This window comes from Chiloscyllium plagiosum, unplaced genomic scaffold (assembly GCF_037043375.1).
Source record: "Chiloscyllium plagiosum isolate Xiang-an unplaced genomic scaffold, Cpla_swu_hap1 HiC_scaffold_13, whole genome shotgun sequence".
Classification (NCBI taxonomy): domain Eukaryota; kingdom Metazoa; phylum Chordata; class Chondrichthyes; order Orectolobiformes; family Hemiscylliidae; genus Chiloscyllium; species Chiloscyllium plagiosum.
Genome location: NW_028270151.1, coordinates 83,834,248 through 83,848,691, shown reverse-complemented (window position 1 = coordinate 83,848,691; position 14,444 = coordinate 83,834,248). Strand labels below are relative to the sequence as shown.

General features: G+C 42.6%; 1 protein-coding gene across 2 annotated transcripts in view; it reads left to right on the top strand.

Moving 5' to 3' along the window:
* The window catches only part of ubxn7 (UBX domain protein 7), a 129,092-nt gene that overhangs the window by 11,209 nt on the left and 103,439 nt on the right, over positions 1–14,444 (top strand). The window contains exons 1-2 of one of the 2 annotated variants that reach the window (XM_043701776.2): positions 249–375; positions 10,502–10,585. In XM_043701776.2, coding sequence (XP_043557711.1) covers positions 10,530–10,585 — 56 coding nt within the window. In that variant the 5' untranslated portion in view covers positions 249–375; positions 10,502–10,529. Of the gene's footprint in view, positions 1–230; positions 376–10,501; positions 10,586–14,444 lie in introns of those variants that run through there. The other variant, XM_043701774.2, reaches the window with a different exon arrangement.

Sequence of the window (14,444 nt, the reverse complement as noted above, 5' to 3'; positions counted from 1 at the left end):
AGATGAGAGACGTCAGTTCATTAAGATTGTCATTGGTTTGTTTTTTTTAACCGTAGCATACTGGTATTAATGACACTATTTTAATAGTTTTAATACAATGAAGTGGCTTACATTTACATAGGGTAATAGATTATCTGTGTACCTATAAGCAGTTTAAACAACACATGCCATTAACGTTAGGTATGATGGTGGATACCTTGAGCTCTCTAATAAGTTTTTATGTGATTTAGGTGCCAGTGAAAGTGTTGGGAAGCACATATTAGAAGCATGCGGCAACAATCTGGAGATGGCTGTCACAATGTACTTGGATGGTGGTGGAATAGCAGAAGAGCCCAGTACCAGTACAGCAGGGACATCAAGTAGACCGCCTCCACAGTATGTTCTGGTTTATTTAATATGGTATTTCTGTTTAGTTGAATTATCTTGATTTTTAGGCCTGGCTTATGTGCTACTTGAAATTTTGTACACGGCACCTCCAAACCTGCACATCCAACTCTGAGGCTGTCTGGAAAAGGGAACTTATGATTATGTGATGCTTTGTTACATTATTGAAACATCCCAAAATGCTTTAAATGCAATGAAGCTTTGCTTTTTGTAGTGTAGTTACTGCAATGCAGGCAAATGTAGCAGCCATATGATAGAGGACAATTGCTGGTTTAGCTGTTTATAGTAACATTGGATAAGAAAAGGATTAGCCACTGGTGAGGAAGTCCAGAAGGCTGGAGGGTGACGGATGTGGTGCCATTATTTAAGAAAGGTGATAAGGAAAAGCCAGGGAACTTTAGACCCGTGAGCTTGACGTCAGTGCTGGGTAAGTTGTTGGAGGGGATTCTGAGACAAGATTTACGTATATTTGGAAAGGCAAAGACTGATTAAAGATGGTCAACATGGCTTTGTGTATGAGAAATCATGTCTCATTAACTTGATTGAGTTTTTTGAAGAAGTGACATCGAAGATTGATGAAGGCAGAGTGGTGCACGTTATCTAAATGGACTTTAGCAAAGCATTCAACAAGATTCTGCATAGTAGACTGGATATAGAGGTATAGATATGTACAGCACCAAAACAGACTCTTCAGTGCAACTTGTCCATGCCAACTCGATAGCCTAAATTAATCTAGTCCCACTTGCCAGCATTTGGCCATTTTACCTCTAAACCTTTCCTATTGACATATCCATCCAGATGCCTTTTAAATGTTGTAATTGTACCAGGCCCCGCCACTTCCTTGGGTAGTTCATTCCATGCATGCACACCCTCTGCGTGAAAATGTTATCCCTTGGGTCCCTTTTAAATCTTTCCATTCTTACCTTAAACCTATGCCCTCCTGTTTTGGGCTTCCCTACCCTGGGGAAAAGACTTTGACTATTTGCCCTATCCATGCCCTTCATGATTTTATAAACCTCTATAAGGTCACCCCTCAGCCTCCGGTGCTCCAGGCAAAACAGCACCAGCCTAATCAGCTTCTCCACATTGCTCAAAACCCCAACTTCCTTGTAATTCTTTTCTGAGTCCTTTCATGTTTAATGGCATTTTCCTACAGTAGGAAGATCCAAATTGAATGCAGTATTCCAAAAGTGGCTTCACCAATGACCTGTACAGCTGAAACATGACCTCCCAACCCCTATAATCATTGCACTGACCAATAAAGGCAAGCATACCAAATGCCGCCTTCACTGCCCCATCCACCTGCAGCTCCACTTTCAAGGAACTATGAATCTGCACTCCAAGGTCTCTTTGTTTGCCAACACTCCTGTACCATTAAGTGTATATGTCTTGCCCTGATTTGCCCTACCAAAACGTAACATCTCACATTTACCTAGATTAAGCCTCATCATCTACTTGGCCCATTGGTTCATTTGTTCAAGGTTCCATTGTACTCTGAGGAACCTCCTTTGCTGTCCACTACCCCACCAATTTTGGTATCTTCTGCAAATTTACTAACCATACCTCCTATTTTCACACCCAAATCATTGAAAAGCAATGGACCCAGCACCAATCTTGCAGCACGCCGCAGGTTGGCAAGATCACATCACATGGAATCCAGGGAGAGCTAGCCAATTGGATACAAAGCTGGCTTGAATGTAGGAGATGGAGGGTAGTGTTAGAGGATTGTCTTTCGAACTGGAAGCCTGTGACCAGCGATGTGCCGCAAGGATTGGTGCTGGGTCCACTGCTTTTTGTCATTTATATAAATGATTTGGATGTGAATATAGGAGGTATGGTTGCTAAGTTTGCAGATGATACCAAAATTGGTCGTGTAGTGGACAGTGAAGAACGTTAACTTGGTGTACAATGGGACCATGATCAGATGGGCTGATGGGTTGAGGCTCGGCATATGGAGTTAATTTAAATAAATGTGAGTGTTGCATTTAGCAAGGCAAATCAGGACGAGATTTTTACACTTAGTGGTACAGTCCTGGAGAGTGTGGCTGAACAAAGACCTTGAGGTGCTGGTTCATAATTCCTTGAAGGTGGAATCACAGATAGACAGGGTAGTGAAGAAGACATTTGGTATGTTTGCCTTTATTGATCAGTGCATTGAGTACAGGAGTTGGGATGTTGTATTGCGGCTGTACAGGTCATTGGTTAGGCTGCTTTAGGAATATTGCATGCAATTCTTTCTCATCTCCCTGCTATAGGAAAGAGATTGTGAAACTTGAATGGGGTTCAGAAAGGATTTACAAGAATGTTGCCGGGATTGAGGATTTAAGCTATAGGACGAGGCTGAATAGGCTGGGGCTATTTTGTCTAGAGCGTCAGAGGCTGAGGGGTGACCTTGTAGGGGTTTATAAAATCATGAGAGGCATGGATAGGATGAAGAGCCAAGGTATTTTTCCCAGGCAGGGAAGTCCAGAGTTATAGGCCATAGGTTTAAGGTGAAAGGGAAAAAATTCAAAAAGGACCTAGGGGCAACATTTTCATGCAGAGGGTAGTGTTTGTATGGAATGAACTGCCATAGGTAGACGTGAAGGCTAGTACAATTGCAACATTTAAAAGGCACCTGGATGTGTACAGGAAAAGGAAAGCTTTGGAGGGATATGAGCCAGCTGCTGGCAAATGGGGCCAGCTTAATTTCAAATATCTGGTTGGTATGGACGGGTTGGACCAATGAGTCTGTTTCCATGTGGTACAACTGTATGACTCTATTATCGCTTGGGCTATTAATGCAGTAGTACTGGACTCTGTGTTGTCATTAGAAGTTATGTCCACTTGAACAGGCAGACGATGGCCTCAGGTTCAGGATTCACATGAAAGATAACTTCAAATAATGGATTGCATCACTTGGTCCAGCAGGGTGAAGATCGGCAGAAAGCTTTTTAAATAATCACTCATTCATTTTTTTTGTAAATATATTTATTAGCAAATTTTTTTTAACTTTACAAACATATAAAATTATTGAAAAATACAATCAATAACTATTATCAGTATAATAAATATATAATGGGCGGCACGGTGGGACAGTGGTTAGCACTGCTGCCTCGCAGCGCCAGAGACCCGGGTTCAATTCCCGACTCAGGCGACTGACTGTGTGGAGTTTGCACGTTCTCCCCGTGTCTGCGTGGGTTTCCTCCGGGTGCTCCGGTTTCCTCCCACAGTCCAAAGATGTGCAGGTTAGGTGAATTGGCCATACTAAATTGCCCGTAGTGTTAGGTAAGGGGTAAATGTAGGGGTATGGGTGGGTTTCGTTTCGGCGGGTCGGTGTGGACTTGTTGGGCCGAAGGGCCTGTTTCCACACTGTAATCTAATCTAATCTAATCTAATCTAATCTAAAAAGAAATAAAAACACAAATTACAATACTACTGTTTCCTAACTATTAACCTACCCTCTAATACAAAACAAACCCTAATACTATGCAAAGCAACACAAAAAAAGCAAAAAAAACCCCACAAAATACAGAACAGCTATGCTCGGCGCAAAACTCCCAAACAAAGGAACGGGAGCATTGTATGTATACCCGTATTAACTCAGGAGACGTCCTCCAGGGCCCAGGGCTTGACAAATCTAACCATCCTGGTTAAACAAACGCCCTAGTTAAGAAAACTGACAAATCTAATTCCAAATAACTCAAGTTGGGCTGTCATGTCTTATAAAAATGGTCTGTTGTGTGTGCACCATGTTTGTAAAAAAGTCCAAGGGAATGTGCTCCATAATTAATTTCTGCCATCCCAGCAAGCTCGGCGGGTTCTCAGACACCCAGTTCATCAGAATATTCTTCCGTGCACAGTATGCAAGAATATTAAATAGTTTCTTCCCATGCCTGTCTAAAGGTGGTAAATTTGGTAGACCTAAGAGGAGAGATATCGGGTCTACTTTGACTTCAGTCCTCAATACCCTCTCTATTTCTCCCGCCACAGCGCTCCAATAAACACGGAGCCTGTGGCATGTCCAGAAGCAATGGGTAAGAGTACCTACACTTATTTTACATTTGGGCACACTGAAGATGCCCCTGTTTTAAACTTCGCTAGATGGTCTGGTGCCAGATGAACCCTGTGCAGAACTTTTAACTGCGTAGTGCATGTCCTATTACAGATTGAGATCTTTCGAGTATTCTCCCATATGTTCTCCCATGTTTCAGAAGAGATCTCCACTCCTAGCTCTTACTCCCAGACCTCTCATAACCGGTTAATATCCTGCCAGGCCTTGCCATCCAGCAGGCGATAGAGGGCACTAACCGAAAGGATGCTTGTGGAGCGTAGCAACAACCTCTCTGTATCGGACTTATAGGGCTTAGTGAGAAGCGTAGTCGTCTTCTGGATGAAATCCCTAACCTGAAAAAAAGGAAAAGATCTCTGCTGGGTAACCTGTATTTGCAGCTCAGTTGCTCAAAAGACATCATAACCTCCTCCTCAAACAAGTCTCCCAAACAGGAAACTCCTCTTGTTGCCCATAGTTTGAACCCTGAGTCCATCATCCCTGGTCAGAACCCTGGCATGCCAACTATAGGTGTAAGTGGCAAAGTTTTGGATAAACAACCCTCACTCTGACGCATCGCCCTCCAAGCCCTGACTGTACTAATGACAGTGGGGTTCTGGCAGTGGTCCATAACTGTCCTCATCTTATCCATGAACAACAGGTTAATAAGAGGGCACTTTGCTTGAGAGGCCTCAATATCTAGCCATATTGAGTTTGGATCGTTACCTACCCAATTGCAGACAAAGGACAGCAGGGAACTCTATTGATACCTTCTGATGTCTGGGAAATCAACTCTTCCCCCTCCTTGAGGCAACTGCAATTTAGTAAGTTTGATGAGGGGCCACCCACGATGCCAGACAAAGGAACCAAATTACCCCATAAGCTTCCTCAGCATTGACCTGGGAAACATTATAGGGAACATACACATGGGATAAAGCAAATGAGGAAGAACATTCATCTTAATCAGAGATATTCAGCCCAACCATGAAATTGGAAGAGCCTCCCATCTCTGGAGATCTTGCCTAATATTGTCGAGCAAGTGAGCAAAGTTAGTCTGAAATAACAGATCAAACTTGGGGGCAATAAAAATGCCTACGTACTGGAACCCTTCCCGTGACCACTTAAAAGGGAACTTAGAGCCACCTTCAACTTCTGGCACATCCTTAAGGTTCCCCAAAGGTAAAGCCTCCGATTTTGCAAAGTTAATCTTATATCCTGAAATAGCCCCAAATCAATTGATACATTGTATCAAATGGGGTACGGAGATCATCAGGTTCAGTTAAAAACAGGAGAACATCATCCGCATACAGTGTAGTCTGTGTGCCATTGATCCCACTTCCGGAGCAGTTATGTGGACGTTCTGACGAATGGCCTCTGCCAGTGGCTCTATCACCAATGTAAACAACAACAGTGAGAGGGGCAGCCTTGCCGACTACCCCTACCAATCCTAAAATTTCCACACTTCACCCAGTTGATGACGACCGTGGCCAGAGGGAGGCGATATAAAACCTCCCCCCACCTCGCAAAGACTCCACCCAACCCAAACTGTTCAAAGATATAAAAAAGATACGGCCATTCCACCCGGTCAAATGCTTTCTCTGCATCTAAGGAAATCACCAACCCCGAATCGATCGTTGCTGACAAACTTGGACCACATTCAGCAACCTTCTAATATTATTAGAGGACCTACGGCCCCTTATAAAGCCTGTCTGGTCCTCTTTAATAATATGGGGCAACACCCTTTCCAATCTCAGCACTAGGATCTTGGACAGAATCTTGAAATCTGAACTTAATAGACAGATGGGCCTGTATGAGGCACAATCCTCAGGAACATTCCCCTTCTTAAGAATTAAGGAAATATTAGCTTCTCTCAAAGATGGTGGCAGACATTCATGCATATAGGAGTGATTGTACATCTCCAACATCGGCCCTGACAGAATCCCTATAAACTCCTTATAAAACTCATCCGGAAAACCATCAGGGCCAGGCGCTTTCCCACTCTGAAGTTGCCTAGCTGCCTCCTGTATTTCCTGAACTTTCAAGGGGACATTAAGGAGAGAGGCCTGTTCTGAGGTTACCGCTGGGAGGTCCAGGTTCTTGAAAAAGGTCTCCATTTTAGCCCTCCTGTCTTTGCAACCTTCAGACCAATTAAATTCAAAGTAAAAGCTCCGAAAAGCCTCACTAATCTTTTTAGCATCGTATGTAAGGACTCCAGCGCTGTCTCTGGTTGCAGTAATGGATTGGGGAGCATGCTTTTTCCTAGTCAGATACGCTAAATACTTCCCTGGCCTATCCCCATATTCTAAAAGCAAAAGCAAGTTCTTTCTTTGTGGTTTGTGTCAGTATTGAATTCAAGGCAGCCCGAAGGGCCGTGATCCGCTGTAGCTTAGTCACCGAAGGCCATGCAAAATGTGCCGCCTCCGCGGCTTTCAACCACGTCTCAAGTAGATGCTGCTGTTCCTCCTTCTGTCGTTTCTGGCTAGCCGAATAGGAAATAGCTAAACCCCTAGCAAAGGCCTTAGCAGTCTCCCATAGCATAGATGGACTACTAGCCATGCCTGAGTTGATAGTCAAGAATTCCTAAACTCCTTCAAAAAGTATTCCACAAATTTGGAATCCTTAAGGAGAAAAGGGTCCAAACGCCAGTGCCGCAAACCTAGCCACTCACTCTTAGCCTTAATCTCCAAATATATTGCCGAGTGATCAGAGATAGCTATATTCCCAATTTTACATAATCGAATCCAGAAGAGCTGAGGGAGCCAGAAAGAGCTGAAAATGTGTTGCTGGAAAAGCGCAGCAAGTCAGGCAGCATCCAAGGAGCAGGAGAATAGACATTTCGGGCATGAGCCCTTTTTCAGGAATCCTGAAGAAGGGCTCATGCCCGAAATGTCGATTCTCCTGCTCCTTGGATGCTGCCTGACCTACTGCGCTTTTCCAGCAACACATTTTCAGCTCTGATCTCCAGCATCTGCAGTCCTCACTTTCTCCTAGGAGCCAGGAAGAGCTCAATCCTCGTGTGACATTTATGTGGGTTTGAAAAAAAGGTGAAGTCCCTGCGGTAGGGTGAAGACATCTCCAAATATCCACCAGCCTCAACTCCTCGCATAAGTCAACCGCCTGCGAAGAAATAGTTGGGGGCCCACAAGACATCCTGTCCACTGTCGGATCCAAAAAAACAATTAAAATCCCCCCCATAATAATGTGCCGTGTTCCGAAAGCACTAATCAAAAATTTTTTGGGGAATGCCCCGGAGGACTGTAGACATTTAAAATACCATATTCCTCCACACGTATCAGGGCTTTAAGTATCACAAACCGTCCCTTCTCATCTTTCACCTGTTCTAATAATGTGAATGGAAGATTTTTCTGGTTAAGTACCGCCACTCCCCTACTTTTAGTAGTAAAGGATGAGAAGAATATCCTGTCATAACCCCCCTGTTGTAATTTCAGGTGTTCCCCACCATCAAGATGGGTTTCCTGCAACAAAACTATATCAATCCTTTCCCTCTTAAAGCTAGAAAGCACCTTTTCCTTTTTAACAGGCAAATGACTTCCCTTAATGTTCCAGGTGCACCATTTAATAAGACGCTTAGCTATATCCCCTTTCAGACACCCTTGAATCCCTCGGAGGGAGAGCCCTGCTTACAAAGCGCCGAGCATAAGTAAATAAAGACTCATAGAATCAAAAAACTATATATACAAAAACTACTCTATCATAACTATAAACAACTATTACTACCAAAAAACTACAAAGAAAACTAACTATAAAGCCTTGAATGGAAGACTCTTCCTCTGCCCATAGAGGGCACTCACTCTACTCATCCCCTCCTTCACAGATCCTTCAAATCCGGACAATGTGCCAGCCTTAGCAAACAAGGAGATGATCCTTAAATCAACAGAAAAAAAGACAAAGTCAGGATGAACACTCCACCATCCCTGGCTTCATGTCACCCTACCTGTGACTAAAAGAGGAGCAGAACAAACAAACAAAAGGGGGAGAGACAACAAAGAACATCCACAAAATTTCCCATCAGAAAATCCAGTTATTTAAAAAAAAAGGAACAACTTATTCTAAAGTCTTTCCCCCCCTTTCCAAAAAGGAAATTATTAGGGAGAAAGAAAGGAATAAAAAAGGAAGGGAAAACATGGAGAAAGATAGAAAAGAGAACAAACATTAACTGTATTCTTCAGGCCAGTCCGTCTATTTTAAAGTGTCCAGAAAGTTTTTAGCTTTATCCGCTAAGTCAGTTGCATAAATTTGAATCCTCGTGGCTGAAATGTAGCCCTGCGGGGTATGTCATGGAGTACTGGATGCCCAGGTTCCTCAGCCTCTCTTTAACTTCATCGAAGACTTCCTCTTTCGAATTACAGCTGCAGAGAAATCCTGGAAAAACATTATTTTTGACCCGTCGTACAGCAGTGCCTGCGGATCTTTTCCCAGGGATCTGGAGGTTTCTGTGACTTTTTGCTTGTCCTTATATGAATGGAAGTGCACTAGGACTGAGCGGGGGTGCTGCATCGGCCCTGACCTGTGCACAGTAACCCGATAAGCCCTTTCAATCTGAAGCCTGCTGGACTCGATGTGAAGGCCCAAAAGCTTCGGCAGCCAGCTTTCAAAGAAGTTGACTGGCTACTCACCTTCAGGGAGCCCAACAATTCGGAGATTTATCCTCCAACTTCTATTTTCGAGGTCATCGATATGTACTCGCAAGGCCCGCACCTCTCGCTCCAGCACCTGGATCTGACTGGATGAGGTCTCCATCGCAGCTTCCGAGGCCTTAGTTCGACCCTCTACCTCCTCCAGCCTCTCCCCAAGGCCCTGTATCTCCTGCTCATGCTTCTGCAGCATGGATGCGATAGGTTGGATCTGGACACAAATCCCCCCACGGATCTCCTCAATTGCAGCCCCAACTTTCAAGGAAAGTCTCTCCTTCGCCGCAGCCACATCCTGTGAGTCTGTCAGGTCCCCGGGGGGTTCAGGAGAGGTTGCTGCTGCAGTCTCTGGTGTGGTAGGTGCTGCAGGGGAGTGTCCTCTCTTCTGCTGTTTGCTCGCTCCTTTTCCCTTTGGCATCCTTCCCACTCCCAAATATTAACAAATAAGTGTTCTGTAAGGTTTTAAACTAATAATTCCACCACATAAGTTGGGCAGGGATGACAAAAAACACCAGTATGCCTTGGCTGTTAGGCAGAGCTGTTCACAGCAGTTCTACAGAATCGACACTATCTTGCCAAGTCCACTTATTCATTTAGTGTGCTATTAAATGGATTTTAATTTATTTAATATCAGTTGCCCAATACTTGAGCTATATGGGGCACTTGCTGTTTATTGATCGATTGAGAAAGAAGTTTCATGCACTGTCATCTGGCATCTTTGTTTGTGTGTCTGCCTGCAGTATATGAACTGACCTGATAAAGACCAAAAAAGCATGGTGGTCAGCCACTGAGTGTTTGCACATGAGATGCTGTTGGACAGGATGTTTCAGTCACCCAACATCAGCATCTGAGTTGGACAGTAGTAGTTCAGGCAACCGCTGTCGTCATTTCTTTAAGAAAGTCATGGCAGTGCAATGAACCCGTGTGGTGTTAACCATCTCAGATCCTCCATGTACTGAATGCATTTTACTTGCAGAAAAGTGGAGCAATGTTTCTGTATGCTTGAGGAATGGATTGGAAGAGGTTGGTTCGGCAGAGTCCAGGCATATACTTTTCTATCCATTTTATTTCAACTTACAGATCACAAAACCCTACCTTCCTCCTCAAAGGTACATCCAGTTCTTAGCCAATTATCCCTTAATTAACACATAATCATCACTCGTTTCCCAGTTCCATTTGATCAAAAGCGGAAATGATTAGGAAAACATTAAGCGAGAAAATCAAAAAAAAGGGTCCCATTCAACTGTCCAAGAAATTGCAATTTCATGAGATTGATGTCAATGCACAAAATATGTAAAACACAATTGGAAAGTTAGATTAATGACTGTAGAGCTTATGATATAAAAAATGGATATTTATTGCTTAGACTGGGAAGGTTTGAAGTAATTTAACTTAGATTCAAACTGGTCCTCTTTTTAATATTTTTGGTTGTCAGTATTGAAGATTTGGACTGGTGATCGGGAATGCAATCTCAAAATCTGCTGATGACGGCAAAGGAGGGAATTTGGCTGACATTGAGGTAGACTATAAAAGACCACTGAAAAGTAAATTTTATGGAAATATAAAATGGATAACTGTTCTACGTTAATGTGGGAATGGGGAGTCAGTACATTTTGGAATAAAAAGGCAAAGAATAGGAATGGAAAGAAACCACTTAGTTCCTGGAATCTGTTTTGCCATTCGGTGGCTGATCAGTGACCTGACAGCATGTGGCCCACCTTTGCTATTGTTTAATACCTTTGGGTAACATAATCTGTCAGTCTCTAGTTTTAAGCCAGCAGATCATTTACTATTGCTAAAGAGTTCCACACTTTGTAAACGCACTTCCTAATTTCAATCCTGAAAGGTATCGCCCAAATGTTTGTCTGTGACCCACAGTTTCTCCAGCTATGCTATCAGTTACCCACAGTTAAAGGGTGATCTGATTAAAGGTTTCAATGTAAATTTTGAGGAATACAGTCCTAGTTTATGTTGAGCAGTGCCTGTGGAGAAAGAAATATCTGACCCTTTTGTCAGAATTGGATAACAGGCTGTGACAAGTTTTAAGCACGTGCAGGGACAAGGGAAGGGAAATAAGAAAATCTCTGTGATGGCCTGAAAGACTATACTAATGCAATGAATAGAAACATTACCAGGGTACCTGATGTTCAAAAGAATAAGCAGAGATTGTGATCTGAAAATGGTGAACTTGATATTGAAGTCAAAGGCTGTGAAATCTTTGAAAGATAATTGTTCTTTCAGCTTCTGATGAGCTTCAGTACAGGAGACCAGGAAATGAGGTATCAAGAGTGTGGTGCAGAATCAAAATGAAAGACTACTGAAAGTGTAGAATACCTCTGTAGACTGAGCTAACTTGTTCAGCAAAGTGCTTGTTCCATCTAAGGGAGGCAATATCATGGAGAAAATAAATATTTTAAATTGAAATAAGAGCAAGTAAATCATTGTTTCATTTGGAAAGTATATTTGGCTGTAGGTTGTGGAATTGCACCAGAAAGCTCTGGCTTTGGAATGTGCTTGAGGACTGGAATAAGGTGATGGGAATACGTAACTTGGGTGTCAAAGGGAATGGTTTTTAGAATTCTGAAAGTGGAAGGAAAGGTATGCTTGGTTGGGACAGCACACTTGATGAAAGTGATGGTGGATGACCATCAACTGTGCAGGCTGTTGGGAAGAAGGGTGAGAACAAGAACAACTTTATCATATCTTTCTCAGGGAAGATAAATTGAGATGTGGAAATTGGGGTAGTCATAGGTGAGGTTTCTGTCAACAAGATTAAAGTGGAGTTTTCTGTTGAAGAGAACTGTTCACATGTGTTGGTTTAATCATGGCCTGGTAGAACTAAAGCATAACTTCTAGCCCCTTGTAATCCAGGCCTTTAGATATAACAAGCAGCATTTCATAACTTGTTGTAACCAATTGAAGGAGGAAACCAGAAGTCGATGTTTTCTTAGATTGAGTTTTATTTATAAAATTAGACATTGCAAAAAAGTGAAGAGGGAGCTCAGTTCAATATATACATTTTCCACGCCATGTTAATTTACCATTCTACAACTATGTGGCACAGTCTTTAACCAGACATCAATTTACCTTATCTCCCAATATCAACATATCCTTCTAAAAACAACTGAATTTGCATTTGTATCTTTGCCAAAAAATAATTTTTTGCATTGACCATACTCTATCGATGCAACAAGTTTCAATAAAGTCCAGGCACTGTTTTTGAAACTTACTGTTTACAAACAGCAGTATTGCTGAAAACAGCTCTGCCTACCTTTTTGTAGTTGGGGTAACTTGTATTGTTCTTACCTCTTCATGCCAGCACCAGTATCAATAAGTGTTTCTCTTCTTTGCTTAAGCAGTTAACCAATGGAAGTGTCTTTTTGTACATTTTTTTAACACACTGCTTTTGAATAACAAATAATTTAAAATAAAAACTAATTCCTTAACTATTCCTTAAACTATTCTTTAACTAAGCGCTGTAACAAATGACAAGACATGGAAAGAAATTTATCAAGTTAAATTAAAATATTATTTTGGACGTGGTTAATGCACTCCAGCTTGCGGGGTGAACAGAGGTTGTTGTAGATTTCACGCATACGTATGGACATTGCTTGCTTTCTCTTCAAACACACTCAGGTACAGACTTAAGCCCTGAAGTGGGCAGGCACTGAGGAAAAATGATCCCCTCGATTGCCTGTTTCCTGGACCTATTTAGAACCACTTTGGCCAGAATCTGGACTTGCCTGACAACCAGACCCTTCGATTAGCCTCTTTCCCCCCTCTTCACCAGGTGGCCAAAGAAAGCAGCCTCAGTATCACTTCATACTGTTTCAAAATGTATGAAGTGTTTCATTTTAAACAATTGTTTTTAAAAAAGATGTGCACAATTAATTATTCAATGAGTGCCCTCCACCATATATACTTAAACTCCATTGGCCCCCAGCACTACAGATACCAGTGTTCACTCAATGAGATACCAAGAAATGGTTGGAGATGCTGGATACTGCAAAGACAGTGGGCCCTGACAACATTCTGGCAATAGACTAAAGACTTTTGCCCCAGAATTTGCCACTTTCCTGGCCACGCTCTTCCAGCGCTGTTACAATATTGGCATCTACATGACAACATGGAAAATTGTCCTGGCATGTCCTGTAGTACATAAGTTCATAAGATGTAGGAGCAGAATTAGGCCATTTGGCCCATTGAGAGCTGAAAATGTGTTGCTGGAAAAGCGCAGCAGGTCAGGCAGCATCCAAGGAACAGGAGAATCGACGTTTCGGGCATAAACCCTTCTTCAGGACTTATGCCCGAAACATCGATTCTCCTGTTCCTTGGATGCTGCCTGACCTGCTGCGCTTTACCAGCAACACATTTTCAGCTCTGATCTCCAGCATCTGCAGTCCTCACTTTCTCCTCCAATTTGGGCCCATTGAGTCTGCTTTGCCAATCAATCATGGCTGAAGTGTTTTCACCCCCATTTTCCTACCTTCTCCCCATAACCCTTCAACTTATTGCCAATTAAAAATCTGTCTAACACCTCCTTAAATATACTGACTGTCCCAACATCCACCGCACTTTGGGGTAGGGAATTCCACAGATTCACAATCCTGTGGGAGTAGTAGTTTCTCCTCAACTCTTTTAAATTTGCTACCCTTTATCCTAAGGCAATGACCTCTTGTACTAGAATGCCCCACAAGAGGAAGGATCCACTCTACATCTATTTTATCCACACCCTTTATCATCTTGAATACCTCATTTGATTCCCCCCCAATCTTCTAAATTCCAGAAAATATGGTTCTAAACTGTTTAATCTCTCTTCATGCGACAAATACCTTGTCTCTAGGATCAATCTCCTCTGAACCTCCTCTGAACTGCTTCCAATGCCACTACATCTTTCCTCAAATAAGAGTACCAGAACTGTGCAGAATACACCAGGTGCGGTCTCACCAATACCTTGTATAGTTGCAACAATACTTCCTTACCTTTTATATTCTATTCCTTTATCTATAAAAGCCAACGTTCCATTCACTTTCTTATCTGCTGTACATCTGTGCTAGTTTTCTGTGTCTGATGAATGAGGATGCCTAGATCTTCTATACGTAGCACCCCAAAGTCTCTCCCCATGTTTCTGACCAAAATGCATGACCTCACACTTATCCACGTTAGACTTCATCCGCCACTCTCCTAAACTATCTATATCCATTGGTAAGGCTCTTATTTCCTCAGTGCAATTTACTCTCCTGCCTATTTTTGTGTCATCCACAAATTTGGCTATAGACTCTACTATCCCTGTATCCAAGTCATTAGTGTAACTTGTGAATAGCTGGGTCCCAAGGACAGAACCCTGTGCCACCCCACTAGTTACTTTTTGCCATCCA